Here is a 24,308-nt window from a genome sequence, read left to right on the forward strand (position 1 = left end):
CCTGAGATGACTGGGAACTAAGGAGCAGTTGGCCTCCCATCCCCCCACTCTGTCCCCTTCCACCCTCCTCAGCTTCCAACCTGCCGATTTCGGACTCACTGCCAACGGTGTGGCCCCGCGTAGGTAAACTGCTTACCCTCCTCCCACGAATAGATAAGCCAAGCCGATCCTAAGTCCCGATTTATAGCACTCAGTGGTCTCCTGACTCTGGTCAAACCCTGACAGCTAAACTGTTCGAATGCTGCTTGGACATTGCATTGGTCTAAGAAGTGGGGGGCAGGTGAAATCTCTTCTCCAGACTGTTAAATTTGGTGCCCCAAAATCTGTGTCATCTGTAAAGAGGGAACAACGTGAGACACTGCGTAGAACAGAGAGCAAGGTGCTCGACCTATTTCACAGGTGAAGACTAGAGATCCCAGTCCTGCTAGCTCGTAGGATACAAGTGCATAAAGGAAAACCAAGGCTTCTGAAAGAGGCACAGACAGTCCAGCCGGCAGCTGCCTCACACCAAGATGGTACCTGCACAAATCAGATCAAATTCTGAGCGTATGGAATTGGGGATGTTACCCAGAGGAAAAGCACTCTTCCTGATGCAGTACTGTGTATGCTTATGAAAGTAACTGTAGTTTCTCCATGAACAATCTGTAATGGCATTAAGTGTCTATCTGCTCCTCTAAAGCTCCAGAGAGGACTGAAGGCCCAGCAGTAGCTGTCCTGACTCTCTGGGCCTCCTGGTCCCCTCAGCCATGCTTTCTTCAACTCCTTGCCTTGTTTTTAAAGCACTAACAATTGGGGAAGTTCAACAGACTCTTCAGAATTGTAACATGAATCCCCAGTACCAGCGGAAATTGTATCAGTTAAAACTAACATGAATGCATAAAAGTATAATTAATATTTTGAAAGCTCTTGAAGCAAATAATTTTTTGTGAACAACAGATATTAAAAAAACTGCTTAGAACTTGCTAAGTAGGATAAAGAGAACTAGACTTTTAACATAAGTGAAGGCATCCTGTCCACCTAAAGATTACTATGAGGTACAGGTTTTATGCTAGAATTGGACCACATCCTTAAATGTATACTGTTTTGGTTCCAGAAAATGATCATTATATTTAAATGAGCTAAAAGCAATTGAATTTCTTATTTGAAGCATCTATACTTCAATTCTTTAATACTTTATATTTCTCCTTTAAGGTTTCAAGCTGTTTGATTATTTTTTTCATTTCAAATCCACCAATGAATTTTTATTTTCCAAAGTACGGCCTCGTGGAGCTGGTCAGCCCACTGCAGCATAGTTTCCTTTGTGCTGTTGTCAGAGTATCTGTCTGCCAACTAGATTGGTGTACTTCCTTCTTCGGTCTGACCAGCTGTCAACAGAGGTACTGTGTGGTGACATAATCTGTGACAGGGTCTATGTAGTAGCCGGCTTCCACCTTGGCCCTGGTGATTTCCACGTGCCGACAGAGCTCTTCTATCATGCAGCCTCTCCAGTACCGAACAGGGTTACTGTGTGAACCAAACGACCTCCAAGAAACGACAGTAGGAGATTTCCAGGCGTAGGTGCAAAAGGACTGCGGCTTTGACTCTGCTGTCTTAGATCGCTCTCGCAGGAGGAAACCACCTGACCTGTTGCAAGCACTCAACAGGTGCCGACTTTTGCAAACAGTTCCACCACTCATGCTAGTCTTTTCTGCCGTCTCAGAATCGATCCTAAGACAAACTCACCAGCTAACCCATGTCCAAACTCTGGACCTCTACACACTACTCAAAATAATAACAGCTTGTTGTTGTTTTAAGACCTTTAGTTTTGAAGTAACTTATTATGCAACAATGAATATCACAAAATATGCCAAGTAAAATTTATCTTAGAAGCATTGTATTTTATGTTTTAGTTTCATTGAAGTTACTTATTAATTTTAAAGCATATCAAAAACTTAGATCAAATAAAATTTTCTTTTCTTTTCTTTCTTTTTTTTTTTTTTTTTTTTTTTTTTTTTTTTTTTTTTTTTTTTTTTTTTTTTTTTTTTTTTTTGTACCAGAGATTGAACTCAGGACCTTGCACTTAAGAGTCAGGCATGGTGTCAATGAGCTAAATCCCTGGCTCTGAAATGAAATAAAATGTAATGTTTCATCACAATGTAAAAATTGCTGTGCACTAGAAAACCTATATGAGAAGCCCCAGTGTACAGTGATTGATAAGACAGTCCTTGCTAGGGTAGGTAGAGGTTTCTGAGAGAGTCTGACAAATCAAGAGATGCTTATAACACACAGTGCCAAGTGCTCTTACTATAGGTGCCTACGAGTTACCAAGAGTAAGCAAATAAGGCACAGTGTATTTTTCCTACAGTCTCAGAATGTGTCACAAAAGAGGGACTAGGTCTGGAGGGATGAGTAAGTATTCTCAAGATGAGTATTGATCAGTGAGTCTCCACTGCTAGGGGCATGATAAACCAGGTTCTGTTCAGAGCCCTTCAAATACTGCCTTGTACAACACTCCTTTTGACAATCACATTGCATAAGCACTATTAAAATCCCCTCTCCAGATGAGGAAGCTGAAGAGAGCATAAGTACTACTACCCCTGTCACAGAGTTAGTGAGTCGTAAGGTATGAACTTCATACCAGGCACATGAGCCTGAGTTTGCATTTTTAGCTGTTCACTATCACTCCTTCTACCTGCCATGAAGTGAGGAAATGGCGGAGAGAATTTTTTATTTTCCTAGGGACAACAGAGAAAAACAAGTCAATATGGCTGAATAAAGAGGGGTGCATATGCTGAACAGGGTGGAAACAGAGAGTGAACCCAAGGAACTCACCTTCATTCTGAGATTTTGTATTTAGGCAAGGGGAAAGGCGTTGCTTGATCTAGTTGTGCTTTATGAAGATCTGTCTTTAGCATTGTTAAGAGACAGAAAGCACGGGGCAGTGATACAGGAAACTGAGGGTGTGCCCTCGAGAGAGAAAGAGCACGTGAAGCCTGCTGATGGACGTGGTAGAGACGGAGGTGGTGCATTTGTGAGTCGCATGAGCTTAGAAGTCATGGACTTGGTTGAGTGCACAGATCCAAGGAGACTCAGGAGAGGATTCCAGGTTTTTCTTGTAGTGACCGAATAGACAGTTATGTCTTAATAAATACAGGAGACAGAAGGAGGAGGTGGCCTCACACTGAAGATGTGCTGACTAAACACTGACAAAGCCTAAGAAGCACAGAAGCTGTTTCCTAGTGATCAAAATGCCAGTGATGTAGATGCAGTGTCATCTGTAACACCGAGCAAGGTGATTTAATGGAAGGTATGTACTATATTTAAGCAATCAAATATGAAAATATAGTTGTAGGTACCCATGCTTTTATTAATGAAGAATAAATTATTTTTAATAGTGGTGTCTATATTGTGCTTTCAAAAATAGTAACTGCAAATATTAAATTTATGTATATTTGGTAAATTCTATCTACTATAAAAGCTAAAGTGCTATATTTTATGATCATATTTGGTTCTAAAACTTAATTAAATGAACTCATAATAAAAGAAAGGTTAGGTGAAATATTAAAATTCATATAAGTTCAAAGAAAATGGAATTTCCTCTAATAATGTAACTATTTTTCACTTAAAACTTGAAGTCTTAATCTTAGACTGGAACTATCTTAACTGTATATTCTTTTTAAAAGACTTTATTACAATAAAATAGAAGCCTTGGCTTTTTAGAGCAGACATTTACGACTGCACACATTGCCCTCTGCTTGACATCGTGAGACAGGGCCTGTGCTGATGCCTCCTGTGGCTTAACTACCCGGCGCACAGCCAGCACCCAGAGTCACAGCCATATCCCCCGTCCAGAGACGCAAACAATACAGTTCTGTGCCTTTACGATATTTGTGTGGCAGTCTTTGTGACACAGCCACTTGCTGATGCTTGGAGGGAGAAATGAATGTGAAACGGAGGGTCCACGAGCACAGAGAATCAACTTATCACATCTGGGCCCTATTGATTCTCCTATTGGAGAAAAGGAAATGGAGCATAAATTCATTCATCTACTCATGAAATATTAATAGAGCACCCAATTGATTCCTTTCATCCAGGAAACACAGTCAATAGAGAATGATAGAAGTCGAAATAGATTTTAAACAAAACTACTACCCTTTCTTCCTTGTATTATTCCTGTGTTACCCCAAGTCCATAATGGCATATGAACACTCAAGATGTAGTATCCTGTTTCAAATCATTCAAATCCTTTTAAGGTTTTCTGCTTTCAGAAATTTAAAAGAGGATGGTTTTGTGTGGCCAGGGGTCGGGGAGTAACGAGCATTATCTAGAAAGAAGATGGGACCAGAGGACACAGAGGCTTAGAAGTAGTTGAAATTACTTTCTATTTGCCTGAAAGTCTTGTTGTTTGGTCTTCTGCTTTTATATGGCCAAGCATGAAATCTACAAATTATTCTTTATCAATGGTTGATGAAGTACAAGTTCCAAGGCTAATTCTCTACCCAGGCCTTTTAATCATTGTCTTTGTGAAGGTGCGGCGTTCCGCTTGTATTCAGCTCTACAAACACAAGCTTGGATTTGAAATCAAATACGCCAAAGAGAAGGGAAGGAAAGGGAAAGGACGAAGTTGCTGTCAGTGCCCTGGAGCCTGCTCTTGGGTATTTTAGCTCACACACCAGCTTTGAGTGAAGAGAGGGAAAAGAGCTGCAGGTGGGGAAAACATGGTTCTTCTGATTTAAAAACTTAATACCGCAGCTCTTACCTGAGAAGTTCTTGTAATCCACTAAGTCAAACATAACGATGGCAACAGCTGACCACGTGATGATCAAGGCAATGACCAGCAGCCAGGCGGCAGGGGAGCTGAAGGTGGTCACGATGTCCTCGGTGACTGTCCTCTTCAGCACTTTGCCAGGGGACTTGGGCACAGAGCCATTTTTGCTGTCGATCACAGTGGTGGTTGTAGATGCATTTCCTAGTCCAACATTCAGAAAGGAAAATACAATTGAGAAATCTACACCAAATATTTGTGATAAAGAAAACATACTCTACTGGGGAGGGTAGCTGTCTCGAGCAGCTTCTTCAGGGAACAAGCCTACTCGAGAGCAGAACTGTACGCCTGGCCCACTTCTACCGGCACATGTCTATTATAAAAGCAAGCAAAAAGGTCTCCACTGGAGGACAAAGTCTGTGGCAAGGGTGGGAGCACAGCTCAGTGGTAGAGCCCCTGCCTGGCACACACAGGACCCTGGGTTTGATCCCCAGCATCACACTCGTCAGTGATAAAAAAGGTCAAGGGATGAAATTCCTTTCTCGATACCCTGGTTGAACTGTAAAATTGGAATTTCTATTGATGTCACTATATTGCTTTGGGGGTGTTGGGGTGCATAAAAATAACATTGAAAGGAATCTCATTATAGCACTGGTTGTGGTGGCGTCCGTCTGTAATCCCAGCACTCGGAAGGCTGAGGCAGGAGGATCGCTGTGAGTTCGAGACCAGCCTGGGCTGCATAGTGAGTTCCAGGTCAGTCTCAATTACACAGTGAGACCCTGTCTCAGAAAACCAAAAAAAAAAAAAACAAAAAAAAACAAACAAACAATAATAATGATAATAATAATAATAAGAAGAATCTCATTATAGCCAGTAACTTCCTTATTTCAGTTTCTGCAAAACTCTTGAGGAAATAGCAAAGTACAGAAAGAATAATAAATACATAAACAAATAGATTAGTATAATTTTTAATCCAACAATCCTGCAACAATTTCTGTTAACATGTTGTTTTCTGTACATATGCACAAATATATAACTACATTTTTATTTGCCCTTGACAAGTCACAATCTCACTGTCCTTTGTATATTTTCCTAGGCAATATACCACCAATGTGCTCTTCTGCCAGTAACCCCCTTTAAAAGTCCCACTTATGCACCTGTATGGCTTGGCATTTCAAGGTTGAACATAATTTAGTCACTTATCCCATTGAGACATGGTAGAACTTTTCTGAGCACACATTAATAACTGTTCCTTTAGGAGTCATTCTTAACTCCAGAACTGCTATATCCAGAAATATAGAATATACATACGCATTTGAAAATTGATATGCTTTTACCCCACATGGCAGTGGTCTGCTTTTTATCCTCGTCAATACTGAGTGTTTATAGTATCTAAAATATTTGCAGTCACACAGGATAAAAATGGAGCGTCACTCAGAATTCATGTATTCCTTGAGATGAGTTGTTAATATGCTTACTTTTTCCTTTCTTCACACTTCTATTCTTGTGGAATTTTCCATCACTTTCCTATAAGCATCTTTTCTACACAGAAACACGAAAGGCAGCACTTCAATCTTCATGCTGTGTTTTTCTATCATTGGTTACCTTTCCCTTTTATAGTATCTTTGTCTACAACATGACATTAAAGGATTCTATAACTCATTTTTCTCTGATAAGTTTGCTGCCACTGTATGTTGGGAAACCCCTTCAATGACATTACAGATAGTCTGATTATATTCATAGCAAGTTGCACCTAGAGATAATTTTGAGATCATCAGAAACAAATATTTCATGTTTTTTAGGAACAGTTGAAGACCAAGCAGACTTGCATAGCCTTCTCAATCCCAAATTACACGTGCAAAGCAAATAACTAAATACTGAAGAGAAAAAACAACCAGTCCAAACCTTTGGAGCAAGAAGCACAAGATTTTAATGTATTTTTATATATTAAATACAGACTATGGTGCCCAAAATGACTTAATAATTGCTATTCAAAAAATTGAATTATATTTTATTAAATATGATTACATTTTTTTCAATTTTACTATTTTCTCTAACTTACGATGTTTCTATCTGCTGAACACAAGAGCAAATCTAAATTTTCAAGATTCTTTAACACTTTTGCAAAGCAATCTGCACCTAACGGAAAGCCTAGCTGTGGTCCCTCTTAGCATATTCTACATAGTAGAATAGTAATGGGCAGATTGGGTCTCTGGAAGCCTCTAAGGTCTCCACCTGGCATCAAAGTGCTCCTTGTCCTTTCCAGCTGTCAGCCTCTGGCTCCAGCTCTACGCTTCTAGCTTTCAATGACGTGTAGCTTTCCTGTGGAAATAGTAAAGCAAAGAAGCTGCAAGAACTTTGTCTGGTGCTGGGGTAACTAGGGATTGAACCCAGGACCTTTGCAATGAAGTACATCCCCAGGCCTTTTATTTATTTGTATTTTTAAAATTTTCAGAGTGGATCTTGCTACATAGCTAAGTTGGCCAGGGTGGACTCGAACTGGTGATTTTCCCTATTTGGCCTTCTAGAGTGCTGGGATTTCACACATGCACCACTGTGCAAGGCTAAATCTCTTTGAGGGGAAGAGACAGGGACTAAGTTCTGGCTCCTCCCTGTGATACGTGAATGTCTGGAAGGTCACTGCCACACTATTCCCAAGAACAACATGCAGCTGTGTGTGAGGGAGGAAATTGCCTTAAGACTCCATGTACTGGTTTGCGTTGCGGAAAAAAAACTCATGTAAGCCATTTGCATATTTCCTAGTACATGGTAATTATTTAATAAATGGCAACACAAGAACTAATAACATCATCATCATCATCGTCATCATCATTGCTGCCACCACCTCCAACGCTTCTACAGTTATGACGCTGCTGGGACTATTAGCATCTCCACAAGGAGAGCCTTGAAGTGTGCAGTTACCCTCAGAAACCAAGGCTGAAGGCCTGACTACGCCACTTGGGCATCTCTCCCCACTTACTAAATGTGTACATCGGGCTAAGACGTCTTCAGAGAAACAAAAAGATTGTAAGGCCCCACCCGCGTTCCTTCAATCACTTAATTAATCCCTTGTAGTATAAGGGATGAGGCACCGGATATTGTAATCGATTCATAGAATTACAGGATGTTTGGCCCCACAAGCAAAATGAATGAAATGATCTATGGCACATAAAGTTATTATAGCACACATGTGATCAGTGCAAGTGAATTCTTTAAACTAGAAAAAGAGCGTTTGGGCCTTTCCAGCAGACATGTACACAGGATGCTTAAGTACAAATCCAGCTCATAAGACAATTTCTATACCCTAAAGGAAAATATGAAATCACAGCATGCAAAATTGAGTATTTTAGTTAGCACATTCTTATTCTACTCATTTCTTTTGCCAAAAATTTCATTTTTTTACTGTCCTTCTCTTCAGAGGAATAAGACAAATGATGTAAAATTTCATGAGTAGCCCCCAAAAGAAAGACTTAAGACATTCAAGAGTACATATTAGTAGGTAATAGCAACCAAAAACAACTAATACAACTATTTCTTAGGTAACAGTTTTGAATCTAGATCCATATTTTTAAAAGATTAATGTTAGGGGGGCACAGCACTGGAAAAGATTTAATTAAGGTTTTTAAATGACTTTTGGTAGAAATTAATAATTCTGACAACAAATCACCTTTTTCTTTTGAAACAACTATGGGAATAACTATTCCAAGCTCATGAAATCGATTTAGTAGAAATTATAGCAAAATGGAAAGACACTTTTAAGATAAATTTCATAAACCGTACTTGAGGTGTTGTTCACACAGGGGAAAATTAGAAAGAACTTATATCATATCCTCCCATTGATTTTTCATGCCAGATTCCCATCACTCCTAATGGTAGTTCTGAAAATAGATGAGTGATAGGAGGGCCTCGAAATGAGATTTAAGACCCAAGTGGACCTACAAGTGAATTGAAGGCCCAGAATAATGATTTGCAGGAGAGGAAATGAGCTCTGAGAGCTTAGGAGTGGCCTACCTGAGAGCCGATCTGCTGCTAATCTCCTCCAGCCTTTTGGCTTCTGGAAGGCCTTCTACTAGCACCAAGAGAAGAACTGCAGAGGGGTTATTTCTGCACTTTCGACTCATTTCAGTGTGTTGTGTACAAGGAACCGAATAACGTCATGTGCATCTGTTTGGTATCTTGAAACTGAAGGCACAAGTTTAGAGGATTTAACAAAAATTATTTGAATCCTGGTCAGATTTTTAAAATATGCACAGAGTTTTAAAAGAAACATGAATTTTTGCATTTTTTTGTCTTTTGACAGAAAAATAGGAAAGTATAACTTCAATAAGTAATACAAACGCAGAGTTAAATAGGACTTTGATGACTTTTGCAAAACTGATCTCATATGAATTCTGAATTTCATTCACTTTGTGATTCTGCCAAGACAGTCATGGTACAGGTTTTAAGAAGAAAATGACAAACTTAATTCTAAATCTTTTTCATTGTCTTCTTTTGTATTCTCCTTCTCAAAATTCCCACTTAAAATTAACCAAGACTCAAAAGCAGTGAAATCCCAAAAGAATGAAATTCTGAATATCCAACAGCAAAGCAATAAACACTTTGAAAATTATCCGAATGTTATTTTGCTTAAACAAAATCGTGCTTGTGTCTGTTGTGAACACACTGTGTCTTCCATTTTCTGTTCAAAACCCCGGCAGAAGCCACATGGAGCCAAGTAAAAAAAACTGAGGGAAATAAACTGCCTTCTCTGACAGCTGGTCAAGATAAATGCAAAGAACAGAGTGCAATCTGGGATTATTTAATGTCTGGGAAGCACTGTACAGATTATAAGAGCTGGTTATTGATACAGCAGAAAAACTATGAGATGACCCCCTTCAGAAGTCTGGCACGGGCTACGGCACTGGAAAGTCTGTGTGTTCGAACTGGAGCAGAGCAGCCGGGCTCCATGACAGTTCTTGCAATGCAGAGTTTTGAATTCAGTTCCTTTTGATTTCATGCGAATTATCCTGATGACCAGGGAGACTGAAGTGCCTTGCAAAGAATGGGCCTGCGCCTGAACAGCTGTGGGATTTAGCTGTATAAAGCAAAATGAGGGGCTGCTTGAATAACGGGTACAGGTTCGCCAGCGGGTTATGCACTGAAGAATAAATCATAAACTTCCTGATAGAAGTCACTGAACCTCACTGTGCCTTACTGATCAGGAGGGAAGATGCCAAGTGCACCTGCCCGTTACATTCCCATGGGCTCAGCAACACAATGATTCTGCCACTCAGAGACACTGCAGGGTCCGAAGGGGTCAGCAGAACATGGCATCTTCATGACTCGGGAGCTGTGAGCATGACTTTCCCGTCGGACTGGGTGTGTGGGCTCTGTAGTACTCTTACATGATTACCTCCTTCAAAATCCACACAGCAAGGGAAAGGGAGTGTGACATACAGGCAGCATACGAAAATACATGTTGTTCACAGCTGCAAAGAGCATAATGCCCAGCTACATGTATGGAGGATCCTTGCTGCTCTTTGGGCTCCCAAGTGCTTGCGCGTAAGAACTCTGTAGTGCACTGAAAGAATATCTTTGCAGGTAAATGTAAAAATAAGAGAAACCCACCTTTTGTCGACTTCACTAGTTCTATAATCTGTAGGATGTCTATGCGTTGGATACATGAAAAGCAAATTATGTTTTACTACAAGTACATATAAGTTGACCAACAGTAAATTTTGAGAAGGAAGAAAAATAATAATCCACATAAATAATCTTTCTAAATAATGACATTTATCTTTACATGTGTACATCTGTCAATGTATAATCTATATGTAATACTAATGTATTAATATTGTCTATGTACATTAGTTTATGTATATAATAGTAACCAGTATATATCTATATCCATCTATTAATAGGCAACAGGTCATATATACATACATGTTATATATAGCATAAGAAATAATGCAATATTTAGAGGAATACAGACTGCAGATACTTAAAAGAAGTAAACAACTATTAACTGTCTTTCAAGGATAAAAACTGTTTTGGGCTCAAGCCAGAATTTTTTTTTTTTTTTTTGTACTGGGGATCAAACTCAGGCCCTTGTGCTTGTGAGGCAGGCGCCTAAACCACTGAGCTAAATCCCCAGTCCTGGCCTCAACTTAAGACTTTGGTTCTCTGACAATTTCAATAAAAAAACCCCAAATGCTACCTCTTTTCCCGAGATTTTTAGGATGTGACTATCATAATGAAATTTCAAAAGACAGTTTGGCCACTTTTGCCACGTGAAGGTAGGGGTATCTGTACATTTTTAAAAATAGCTACTGTCCGCCCTCTACTTTCTTTTTTTTTTTTTCAGCTTTAACTGAGTTTATTGGTACATTTTAGGGATACAGTAGTTACATTCATCATTGGGATCTTGTACCTCTACATGACAAGTCTTGATTCTCACTTTTTCCCCTTACCTCTGCCCTCCCTTCACCCCCTCTTCCCCTCCCCAACTACAAACACTTTATTTTCATCTTTTCATTCTCTCACATTTTTTTCTTTTCCCTTTTTACTCTTCCCCTACCCATCCCACCTTCCCTACACCTTTAGCTCCTTTCTTCCCATTTCTAAATGTCAGTAATCTTATTAGAATCTTACGCATTGTTGCAGATTATTCACCCCAGGGAAACTATTCGGTATTTACACATGTGTGACTTATTTATCTCACTTAGGAGTATATCCTCAACATGTATCCATTTTCCTACGAATGAATCTATTTGCCCTCCACTTTCTTCACCAAGGGGTTTTTCCGGAGAGCGCTCCAGCCCGTCCCTGCCTGTGGAGGGGGAAGCCGCGCCCCGACATCTGCAGGAACTGAAGGCTGCTCCTCCGAGGGGCCGGCCGGCCTCCAAGAGGAGGACCGGGCCGCACTGCAGCCGGCCCAGGACAGCCGGCTGACGCCTCGCTTCAGCTAAGGACGCAGATCACCGCTCTTCCTCTGCTGCCGGAGGAGAACCCATTAGTCAGAGCAAGCCGAATGCGCCATGTTTTAAAACATTGTATTTATTTTTGAAAAAAAAAATCTCCGATCTCACTACGGTTCCTCGAGCGCGGAGCTGTGCTGGCCCGGAGGGGAAAGACGTCTGGGGGGTGGGAAAAATCACTTTGCGCAGGGAAGGGTCCGCTTTTCTGGGTTCTGGAGCAGTGGGAGACAGGCTCGGAGCTTATTCGGGAATCCTGGCTTCCAAGGTGAGGGGATTCGGATGTGGGCCCTTTGGGGGTGATTGGGTCGTGGGTGGGACTAATGTCCTTAAGGGAGCAGCCTCGATATTGGACTTCCCAGATCCCAGAACCCTGAGAAATAAACGTGCGGTTCCCGAACCACCTCGCTGTGGTATCTGTGCAGCAGCCGCAGGAACAGACCTTGGCGGGGATGCGCAGGGCGCCCGCGCCGCAGTCTCCGCCAGCTTTGCCCCTTCTAACTCAGAGAGGACGCGGCAGCCCGGCCGGGCTGCCTGTGTGATTTAGAAAGTGGGAGGTGGAATCATCAACAGGAAACCTCCCTGTTCTATGGATTCAGTTTGTGGGCAATGATAGTAAGGTTTGGGGTGGTTGAGAATAGCATTCGAGTTAACATAGGATCTACAAACTATCTTCAGTTGTTTTGAGAAGTTAATTTTCTAGTGTTTTACGTTTGCATTGAGATATCTTCTTTCTGGGCCAAATGCATACAAATGAAACACTGTACGGACCCAGCAGCGCTCGGACCAAACCGTCCCATGGTCAGTGAACTGGATACCCAGCAACATGCCAAAGCCTGCAGTATGACATGCTATTTCAATCCGGAAAAAAGAAATTTTAAACAGACTGCGTTGGAACCATTAGCTTTCTACGATGTGTTGACTCTCATGTGCATGTTTTTACATTTTTTCTTCTTTCCTGAAGGCATTTTTGTGGAAACTGAATCTCCTTTAGGAATTAGTCTCCTGGTGCTTTTCACCCACGCGGAGTCACAGTTGTAACCCTGAGGTTTCCCAAGGGCTGGGCTTCGAGGCCAGTAAGAGCATGAGGACGTCCCACTTCTTCAGTCACTCACACACTCTTCCTTAACGCAGTGATAGTACACATAAAGGAATGCACATAACAAACAAACAAAAGACAACCAAAAGTGGATTGCTCATGCAGCAATAATTAGCTGCAGGAATTTTAAGAAAATGCAAGAACTAAGACGCAGATTTATTTCCAGTTTCATATGTGTCTGGGTGAGTTTTTAGGCAAATATCATGAGGCAATCTGGTGTGTGTGTGTGTGTGTGTGTGTGTGTGTGTGTGTGTATGTATATTAGAGCTATGTTTCCTATTTCTAAAGACATTTCTATCCATTTGGGGGAAAGGAGTGATAATTTAGTAATTTAATATTGTACATGTAAAAATGTATTTCACAAGGATATTTAAAAGAACATTACCAGTAAGCAGGACATGATTAATTTTGAGTACCCTCAGGCTTGCAAAACAACAATTAAAATAAAGTATGCCTATTTTCATGCATCTTCAATTTTCATAACACAAATTTGTCAGTAATATAAGTTGACACTTTCTATAGTTATTTTAGAATTAATATTATTACCATCATTGGACTGAAAACAGAACTATATATTTATTTTACCTCTTAGACAGTTTTGCAAGAAAAATGCATACTTAGGTTTTAGTGCTATTGTAGCAGAACTTTTTTGTTGTTTAATTTGAACACAAATCTTCATTATTTTGAAAGTTTAGGATAGATCAAAAAATTCCAGCCCCAATTTCCATCTTTCTGGAATGACTCCACGCATCTCATGATGAAAATACAGTCTGAAAGTTTAGAGAATGATGATTTCTTCTCTGTGTGTGTGTGTGTGTGTGTGTGTGTGTGTGCGTCAGTGTGTGTGTGCACATGAACATTTGTGTGTGTCACTTCATGGAGAAGGAAAAGTAAGGCACTTCCTGTGCCTTTCAAAGAACTTCTAAATGAGTTTGAATTTCCTTTGTGCATGTCTAAAATGAATATTAAGGTATTCGTTTTTCGTGCCCATACTGCAAAAAAGCAAGCAATTAGGTAAGCACAAATAATACTTTATACCATGCTTTTCTTCTACTGAGCTTGTAGTTCCAGAAACATGCTGACAAAGATTTGTACCTCTCGAAAGTGAGGGAAGTATTCTTTTTGATATGAATGAAACTGAAACAGAACTGTTTTTCTGAACTTTGTTCACTATGGGAGCTTTCAAAGTGCTTGTTTTACCAAATAGACTTAAAATAGGTCTTACATGTGGTGGGAGGGAGAAATGTCATTCACTGGCAAGTAATAAAAGGCCTTTCTGGGCCAGGGATCTAGCTCAGTGGTTCCTTTGCCTGCCTCACAAGCGCAAGGTCCCAAGTTTGATCCCCAGTAGCGAAAAAAGGGGAGGCTTTCACCTGGGCAATTACAGTTCTGATACAAAACAACGTCACAAAGCCAAGATACAAACTCAGTGAGCAGTGACTGAGCTCTCCCTATTTTTCCCTTCACTCCCATCATTTCTGGTTTTAGTAGGCAGCAGAGCAGTCACGTTACTGAGTATTCCGTAGGTCAGACTACAACCTCAGCACCTCGGGGACTGAAAACTAAATGGGAAGCAGGCCTTTGTCCCCTCCGAGGCTCCTGGTGTTCACTGTTAGCTCCACCACGCAGCACTGTCTGAGCCCGGGGCAGCTCCAGGGTAAGGACAGTGAGATTCCCTAACCATGTCATTTCACGTACTTCCTCCGAATAGGATTTTACTGAAGGAAATAAAGACAAACTCCTGTTTCTGACATTTAAATCCCCCAGTGTAGTTGTTTCTATAGGGTGAGCATTTTTAGAAGCTCTATTTGACTGTGCTTATTCACGCATTACAGCCACATTAGTATCGCCAAGCCAGAACCGATTCAGTAAAATCATCTTAGTAAAACTGTGCTTGCCTTGTAGCCTGTGCTTTTAGAAACTACTAAGAAGCCTTCCCCAGAGAAGCATAGCTCTATGGTTCTTTTCTGCAAGATGTTTGCCACCCAATGTCCTTCTCCAGAAGAATTAGGAGACATGGAGAACATTTCAGGGAATTTTTTTTCTCTTGCATAAAAATCACTTTCCTCTTTCACTTTACTTTAAAAGGGGGATATGCATTAAATATTCAAATCTGAATATTAAATTCATTGGTTCAGTCTTAGTGGCTGTTCTTTAAAGATGGCATCAACTCTTCTACATCTTCTGATTCTGTATGTCTCCTTCAAAAGACTCCACAGACCATAAAAAAGAGTCAGATCATTAAAAACAGTTCTGCTGAGGCCGTTTTCATGAGAAAAGCTTGATGCTTAGTATCCTAGTCCTGAAAATGATCATAATTATATCACTTTAGGCTTATATAGGATCTCTGCTCTAGGAAATTAAAAATCATGACACGAGATTTCCGGATGTATGCGTCACTTTCAGGGAAAGTTATTTCAGAAGGCACTGTCACTTCAAAAGAGCCTTGGGGTAACAAAGAAATACACTTTCTGAGCAGAGTTCCCCCAAACTCGTGTGGGGAATGGCGGATTTGTCACAGGGCAGAGGTTACGGGCTATAGTAGTCTGCAAGAGTAGCCCTAAGAGAGCTCCACAGGCTGGGTAGTTATAAAATTAATTACTTCACATTTCCAGAATCCAGAAGCCTAAAATCAAGGTATCAAAATGGCTGATGGTGAAGGCTATGCAGGGAGAAGCCTTTTCATAAGGGCAGCAGACAGGCTGGATAAGGCCCCCGTTCAGGCACCTCCCTTCCCGGGGCTACCCCGTCTAGTGCCCCACCTACTCTCCACGTCAGGTTTATTAGGTCCTGAGGAGCAGAACTTCAGCAGAGAATCCACGGGACACAGTTCACCCCAGGACAGACACCTTTTGGTCTCTTCACCTCACCGTGAAATTATCTTTTAAAAGATGAGGTTAAATTTATTCTGAAATGTTACCATTAATGACTTGTGCAAAATGAAGCTTTCAGTTAATTAAAGTGAGGACAAAATGTGTGATTCTCTAATTGCAAAAGTTACTAAATGCTGTAAAGCTGTTCATAGGATGGCTTCTGGTATTAATCAGGTCGGTCAGATTTAAAAATGCATGTACCTATAAATGTGGGGTTTTTTTTGTTTTTTTTGGGGGGGGTACTTGCCCTTGCAAGGCAGGCCACCAAATCACTGAGCTAAATCCCTAGCCCCCCTATAAATGTGTTTTAAAGTGTGAAAATGTGTGCACACACATTAGTGAAACACAGGACATCACTGTATTCTTATAAATTACCAAAATGCCATAAGTAAAAATAATTATAAACTACTTGTACCAATTACTCTTTCTTTCAGTAAACTGAAATATTAGATCTTTTTTTTTTTTTTTTTTTCTGGTACCAGGGATCGAATGCAGGACCTTGCACTTGCAAGTCAGGTAAGGCACCACTGAGCTACATCCCCAGTCCAGTATTAGATATTTTTATCAGATATTTACCTTTTGGTAAATCTGACTCTTTATACTTTATGTAACTGTAATGTAAACAAAAAACACATATTTAAACAAGACATGGTTGTGAAGCCAGCTACTCAGGGTAATCAAGAGAGAGGATCAGAAGTTCAAGGCCAGCCTGATCATTTAACAAGATGCTGTCTTACAATCATATATGTATTTATACATTTATACAAATAGCTAGAAAGGACTGGGGTTATAGCTCAGTGGTAAAGTGACCCTGAGTTCAATCTTTAGTACTGAAAATAAAACCACGTATTTTATTTTCTGATAAAGAAATCCATATTTATGGATGTTATATTTTCAGGGAAAGTTTTATTTTAAGTCGAAGCCTTTTCATGATTTATTTATATTATGCCATTTTTAAAATTGCTAAATTAAAATATGCACAATAAAAGCATGTCTCTCCAAAGGATGCCTACTTCCTTTACTTATCACAGAGAGAAAAACAATTCTCTCAAACATTTAAGTGATGACTAATGCATCAGTGTTATAAAACAGAATGAAATTTCTGCTGTAATATTTGTTAATGGACTCTAGGAAAATTTACTCAACGAAAACCACTACCCTCAGTTCCCTTAACACAGGAATCCTTTTATAACTCATAAACAGCTGAAAAGTTATTCAAAAAATGCTTTTAATATACATTCTAGTATTTTTAAGTGAAATGTCTTTAGTGTTTTAAAAACAAAGTTTGATCAAGTTAGCAATAAAGCCTGCGGAATGCTAAGCTGAGAACTGACCACATTAGACTATTTAGCAAGAACCCTTGATGACCAAAACAAAGAACAAAACAAGAATACGTCTGAAACTCGGGTCCAGCCAAGGTTATCCTTGCGCGATGCCCTCGTGGGCCAGTGACATTTCCTGCTGTCCTGCAAGCTATTTCTCATGAAATTTAAATTGAGGACAATCTATGAAATCTAAGTCTTAATTATGTAAAGCAGGACATTTTAATGAAATCATTTATTAATGTGCTCCGTGGCTCATTTGCATTTCCTCACGGACCTCATGAACGAAAGTTTTAAAACTGCATTATTCTGAGCGTCCCCACGAGGCAGGGTTTTGGGACTTCCGCTCCACATCCCTCAGGTCACGTCCTCCCAGCGGCCCTGACCTAAGTGAGGCGAGCGAGGAGCAAAGACCTAAGATCGCCCTACCCTGTGCGAGGGCCGAGGAAAGGCCCAGGGGCCACCTCGTGCACCTCTGCCGACCTCTTCCACAGGAGCTTTAGAAACAGAAGTGAGAGATTAAGAAGCGCGCCCGCGTGTGTGTGCTTGAGCGGACCCCGGCGTTTCTACGTGGAAAGGGTAACCAAACAGATGGCCAGGGAGCTTTTACCTGACATTAAGGAGGCGCGGCCCCTCACCTGCAAGTCTGGGGACTGAACGGTTCCTGGGGGACTGGGCAGAGCTCTGGGGGTCCCATGGAAAGCGGTCAGTTTCCGCTGTTCATGAGCTGAAAGCGAAAGCAAAGGGCTCGCGGAATGGCAATTCAAGAATTCCTGGTCCCAAAGACCTAACAGCAACAGACATGCTCTGGGCAGGTGACCCCCAAAGCAGAGACCCTACAGCCGCCGGCCTCACCCTTGGGGCTCTTCTCAGGCAGCACTGAATCCCAGAGGCCCTGTGAGCCCTGATGCGCCCTGACACTGGGCTGTGCCCCTACGCGTGTGTGCAGTCCAGAGCTCGGGACCCAGCGGGGGACCCGCCTTGCCGCTGCTCGGGCCTCAGAACTTCGCTGGCCCGGACCGAAGCGCCCCCCTGGGTCTTCCCACGCTGTCCCGAACGACCCCCAACATAGTTTCTTCTCTTAAAGTATGGGCCAGCTCCTGCTGTTTTCGTCTAGGAGAATGATGTCATGGGAACCGGACAAATACATGGATGGTTTTTAAACTGGCAAAACCTAATTTAAACGAGCATTCCACGCACATTAAGTAGGCACGGGGAAGGAACGCGGCAAAGTGACATAAAAGTGGGGGTTAAATGGGGGCCACTAACCCACTTTTGTTCCTTACTAGCAACAGTGCATCAGGGTTCATCAATAAAATCGAGGTAATAAAAGTGCCTCCTAGAATGAAGTATTTAGTGGAGTGTTGGGCACAATAGATTCTGGCTTCCTTCCCCTCTATTGCCAGCCGTCCCACTTCTGTTTATTAATTGATAGTAGGGATAAATGTTCTTCCAAATAAATATGGCTTTAAAATATATTTCTCTGGAGGGAGAATTACTTTCACTCAATCCATTCACTCATTCTGTGCATAGCATTCTGAAGGTTGGAGATTAAACCACTTTTTCATGTATATTAAAATCGGGGTTATGTAACTGAGGATGTAAGCCCTGGAGACTGAAAAGTTTATTTCCTTAAAGAGAGTTTACACTGCAAAGTACACAACCAGTGGTCAACTCATTCTTCGCTACTGTTAAAATAAAGATAAGAGATACAAACAATTCAAAAATGTATTTCTCCAACCAATGTGCAGAATGTGTAATGGGTAAAATTATGCGTTTTTATTCATATAAAACTCCCAGTGTTTCTATTGCATTCACTATCAATTACAAAGAGGCCAGCACTGGCATTTTTTTAATCCCTTCCACAGTCCTGCTGCATTCTTTATTCTAAACAGGCAGGGGGTCCCAAAGGATTTTTTTGTAAGGTAGTTATTTGGAGCACAAATGTACTTTCCCGTTTTAATTAAAGGATGTTATGAAGGTTAGCTATGGTGTCAGTATGCCTATCAAAGTCTTTTTAATATTATGCAGCTGAATTGTTATACAAATAAAATTGTAGATATCCTCGTGCTTTTAAATGTGTTTGTATATTATCTACATAGGGAATTGGCAGGAGTAAGTTCTAGTCAGCTAAAGCTTCCCCTTTTCCAGAAGCCTTGGATACACCCTCCAAGGGGGGCGCTCTTCTCCCAGATCTTCCAGACCTCCTTCTAGGTTCATTTATCTCAGTCCTCCCTTGTTATACTGCAGCTGTCTGTGTTTCTAGGTTTTCCAGGAGAATGTAAGCATCCTGATGCTGCTGCTATCGAGACTTGTGATGCCCAGCATAATGACTGGCCCCAGTCAAGAGTTATAGTACAGTAGATGCTCCAAAAATGTGCACTTCCTGCAACAGGAACCTCTGCCTGCCCTTTCCACTGTCAGACCCAGCTGCTGTTCCAGGAGGACCTTCAGTATCTGGCCCAGTAGTATGCATGGTCTGAAGCCTCCTTAGCCTGCAGGGAAATAGGATCATCTCCCCTCCTTGAGACACCTCCTGTGCCTGGGCAATCGGAGCCCCGGAAGGAGGGACTGGAGGAAGGGGAGAGCTCTTCTGGGAAGGCCCCTGCTTAGGCGCATGAAGGGGAGGGTGCAGACTTAGGCACAGAGAAGCCATGCCCGCCGCGGGGGTGAGGCGGACAGACCTGCCAGTGGTGGCTGACGAGGAGGCAGGAGACACTGCTGTGCGGAAATGCAGAAGAGGTAGAGCACAGAAGTGTTAATGGTGCTCTGATTATCTGGGTCCTAAAGGCTTGTTCTGGTAGAGACACTGGAAGATGGAAAGAAATTCTCAATTTTGTGTGAACAAGGCAAAGAACTCTAGTCACAGGAAGGAGAAGAAGGCGGAGTGGGGAGAGGCTTCAGCGTTCGTAGTCACAGGTGAGGGAAGCGGCGTGGGAGTCCGCAGCACACAGGGCTGCCCTGCACCCCGCATTCTCTTCCTTCTACTTGGAAACTAGAGTGAGTGAGGTTCCACCTCGGTTCAGCACAGTCGTATCTACTTAATAGTGCTCGCTGCACTTAAGGCTTTTTCAAGTTTGGAAAGATTAAAATGACTTATTTTTCATATTCTGTTGAGTTGAATGGCTGAAGTCAATTGTAAAATTCTAGATATAGAAAAATGCGCAGACGTTTTTAATTGCACTGCACGTAATTCATTCCGCGTGCTGTTATCCCACGCTCTCTATTCGCCATACCTGCCAGTTTGTCTGCACTAATATACACATTTCTCTGCGGAAATGTGAACTAGAGCACCACAAAATTAACGTGACAGGAATCAAGTATGTGCATAACAATTTCAATAAATGCCCCGGTATTAAATGTTCTATACTTTTCTAGGTGCAAAGCCAGAACAAGATATCTCAGTGTGTAGATAATGAAATGTCTTTCTGTTAGTGGTTCTAGCATCTGTGGGCAAATTTACCAACCTTTTATGAACAGCATTATGCTTTCCCCTGAGACAGGTGAAAGAAACCCCGTGTAGCATGCTCTCCTCAACACCTTTTTCTCACTTTTGCCAGGGATTTAAAGATAAACTTGTCGCCCTTTGTGGACTGTTGAAAACTGATTTCAGGATGGCAGAGACCAAATCAAATGAAAGAGAGAACCAAAGAATTAGGGTCTCGGCCTGGGTTCTGGCTCCTCCCGGTGCCTCCCGGGAGCTGCCCTGTGCCAGGGTCCCTTCTCCTGAGAAGTCACAGCTGCCGCCCGGAGCTTGCTTTGCTGCACAGAACACATGTTACATGTGCTCACTTTCTACCTTCTTGGCCCACACCCTCCGAACTACGCGGACTAAGAAAGAACCTGTCATTTGGCAGATCATAAATGACCAGTGAGGTTAACAGTGTCACACATCTGCTTAACTGCTCAGTGTGTGATGCCAGCCACACTCGCCATGGCCACTGACCATCCTGAGGTGGCCTAGTGCTCATCCCCTTCACGCTTTAGACAAGAGGAGACTGAAGTTTGGAGAAATTGCACCATAAATACTGGAAAACGGCAGGGCCAAGACTCGAGTCCAGAACACTAAACACATTCTGGCTGCCGAAACAAGAGCACTAATACACACAAATCCCTCTTGAGTGTTGCATGTGTGGCACTGTGCTGAGGGCTAGGGCTGGGTATTTCATCTCTACTTCCATTATGGTCACATCCTAGAGGGGAGAAATTCAATTTGAATTTGCCTTTAGGGTGAGTTTGGATAACACAGGGGTGTTCCAGTTTAACCTTACCCTTCATCTTCCTCAATTCAGTTGAGTCCAAGAGGCACCAATCTCCATCCACTGGCCAATGGAGTGAAGGAGGTCACTGCTAACCATACAGAGAAACTGAGGTCCAGGAAAATCCTAGCACTGAGATAAATGCCCCCTCCCTGGATTTATGGTGGAACACTTTGAGAAGGGCACCTTCCCAACTGAAACACTCTCTCCCGTGTGCCTGTGAACTGGCAAGCACGGTGTAAGGAAGACGCAATCTCAAAACAGCAACAAAGGCGAAACTATTTCATCCTTATGATACTGCCCTTAACAATGACTTCATCTACTGATTTAGCCGAAGCACAGGGACCATATTGGAAATAAGTATGTGGTTTAGATCTATGAAGTTATGCAGCAACATTAAATTAAATTTTGGCTTTGGATCTATTATTTAATCGAACATCAGTTCTTATTTAAATTTCAGTTATTTAGAAAGGTCTTTGTTACTCTAAAGGCTGCTGTTTAATAACTAGATAAACCAAAGAGCCGCTGAAGTTCAATCACAACCACACTACTATTTATTTGGACTTCTTTTCTGAATGGCAGTTTTCTAATACAACAAGCAAAAAAAAGAAATTACAAAGACATTATGGAAAAGAAGCACGCTTGGGTTTCTGTCCAAGTTTGACTTCTCATGAATTGAAAATCAAAGCTAAGACCACAGACACACAATTGGAACTAGAAATAAACAGCCTGATTTAATCTCCTCTAATAGGCCATTAGAAAAAATTTAAACTCTTGCTTTTAGACAAAAACTGCACTCAATGCCCATCTTATCTTTCACTGAAATTGTAGTGTCATAATTTATGTCAAGCGTTATCTCCCTTCCACATTTCTTTCTGGATACATGCTTTCTTTCTACACTGCAGTCTGTAACGATTTTTCCAACCATCTTACAGTGACATTCTGTTATTGTGTTACTTTTCACCTATACCCAAGCGAATCAATTTATAAGGAGCAAAGATGTATTTTTTGGCTAGTGGTTTCAGAAATTCCAATCTGGGGCTTGTCAGCACTATTGCTTTTTCCCAACTTCACAGTGGAGGCATGGACTAGAACCCTACTTCTCACACCTTTACAGCCAGGGAGTGAAGAGAGAGAGCAGAGAGGGGTGAGGTCTTACTGTTCCTTCTGAAGGCACTGTCTCTCCGTGAAACCTCACTCCCTCCAGCTCCTGACAGCCTTTAACATGTGACCCTTTGTCAGGCATTTAAGATCCAAATATAATAGCTATTTTACCTTGAGCTTAAACTTATAGTTTATGATATTTGTTTGTCCCTGTTTTATTCAATGCTCCCTCTGACAGGCACACATGCACACGTTCATGTATCAAAAGTTTCCTGAATACTTACTATGTTACAGGGTTCCATGTTAGGAGAATAAAGAAGGTGGGCCTAGATTTTGCTCTCCCTAGCTTTAGAAGATTTGTTTTTATGGTTTTCTTAATACCACTCTCCTTCTTTCCAGACCAGAACCCTTTGTACTTGGAAACTATACCTAGAAACTCCCTAACATACCTGTTTTTGCAATATTTTTGTAAAGCTGGATATTTCCAGAAATCTTTACCTTGAAAATCTGAAGTAACAAATTCAAATGTTTCTAGTATTTATCTTTTCTCAAATTCACCAGTAGCAATAACATCCAGAACCCTCCTGATACTCTCATTTTTTTTTTAAGAAAATGGGACTGGAATCAATATTGATCTACTGGACTTATCTGAAATAAACTGATATCAGAAGATCAATAAAACAAAAGAAGTGATTAAATGATTGCCATAATTAAGCCCCTTTCCATTTATTTAATAACTGTACATTGAGCTTTTACCACTTGCTTTAAAAATAAGGCAAGACACAATCCTACCTGTAAAGATCTCAGAGTCTGTCCAGAAAGACAGAAAAGTGATCTATAATCACGGCACTGTGGATTGTGTGATAGTGTCCTGTGTGGGCTAGAGTGACAAAACTCAGACCCATACTAGAAAATTTTGCAGAAATCCAGGTCCTGGTTCATGAGAAGCTGAATTCTGGGATGACTTGAGGAGTAGAAAGAAAATGTCGAACTATTAGGAGGTGGTATCTGGAGGACGTGAAGGATTTGATAAGGATAAGATGCAAACAGTGGGGGCTTTAATAACACTCAATCACGGGATGGAGATGGTGACGGGATCTCTTTCCATTTCTAGGCGCAGAAAGTACGAGACAATCATTGGAGTCATTTGCAAAGACAGAGAGCTGAGGGCAATAAGTTGAATCTTGCGAGGATTCATCCTGATTGTCACTTTGGCTCGAGAGTAGATTAGCAAAACTTCTGGGTATGTCTGAGTGGGCCATGGAAGTGTTACTTTGGGGACTGTCCCTGGTCCCTGACCCCTTTCTCCCTGCTGCTCTGCCCCCTGCTCTCCATCCCCCAGACAGCATGAGTTGAGCAGCTCTCCTTGCCCCTGGATTTCAGCCAGCTGTCCATGGACAGAAATTTCTGAAACCACGAGCCAAGTGAACCTCTTCCTCCTTACACTGTGAGTCGGCCATTTTGTCCCAGCCAAGAGAGCTGAGCAATAAGAGTTTAAAGTCACTGGGATGGCTGGGTACCTATGTGGGTAAAGAAAGGTTGTATCTTAGTTATTAATATTTCATAATTATTGATGACTATGCCAAGCACACACACACGCACACGCACACACACACACACATTTCAAGCAGAGTAATTCAGGCATCCTTGCTGACTATTCACAAAGATACACAAGGTGCAATCGAAAAATATAGTTAATGCCCATTGCCATTGATCCTCCTTGAAATATTCCCCGTTGTTTCAAACACACCTATCCCATCATCCTTAGCACTTTCTAAAGCCGCTCTGGAAGTCCACTTTGTATCTTCATTTGCACTGTCTTGGCCTCCCGGATACCCTAATTCCTTAAGACATTTGTTTTTCGTGGTCATTTTGACATTGGACAAGAGCCAGAAGTAGCACCTCTTAAATGTAAACTTTATGCTCTTTTTTTTTTTTTTTTTTTTTTTTTTTT

General features: G+C 41.4%; 1 protein-coding gene across 1 annotated transcript in view; it reads right to left on the bottom strand.

The window, feature by feature from the left end:
• Nucleotides 1-24,308, bottom strand: part of Trdn (triadin) — a 205,633-nt gene that overhangs the window by 157,328 nt on the left and 23,997 nt on the right. Inside the window, exon 3 of the mRNA XM_033763212.1 lies at nt 4,739-4,948. Within this exon, the coding sequence (XP_033619103.1) occupies nt 4,739-4,948 (210 nt within the window). The remainder of the gene's footprint in view (nt 1-4,738; nt 4,949-24,308) is intronic.

This window comes from Fukomys damarensis, unplaced genomic scaffold (genome assembly GCF_012274545.1).
Source record: "Fukomys damarensis isolate Sample0158 unplaced genomic scaffold, DMR_v1.0_HiC HiC_scaffold_14, whole genome shotgun sequence".
In the NCBI taxonomy this organism is placed as follows: Eukaryota; Metazoa; Chordata; class Mammalia; order Rodentia; family Bathyergidae; genus Fukomys; species Fukomys damarensis.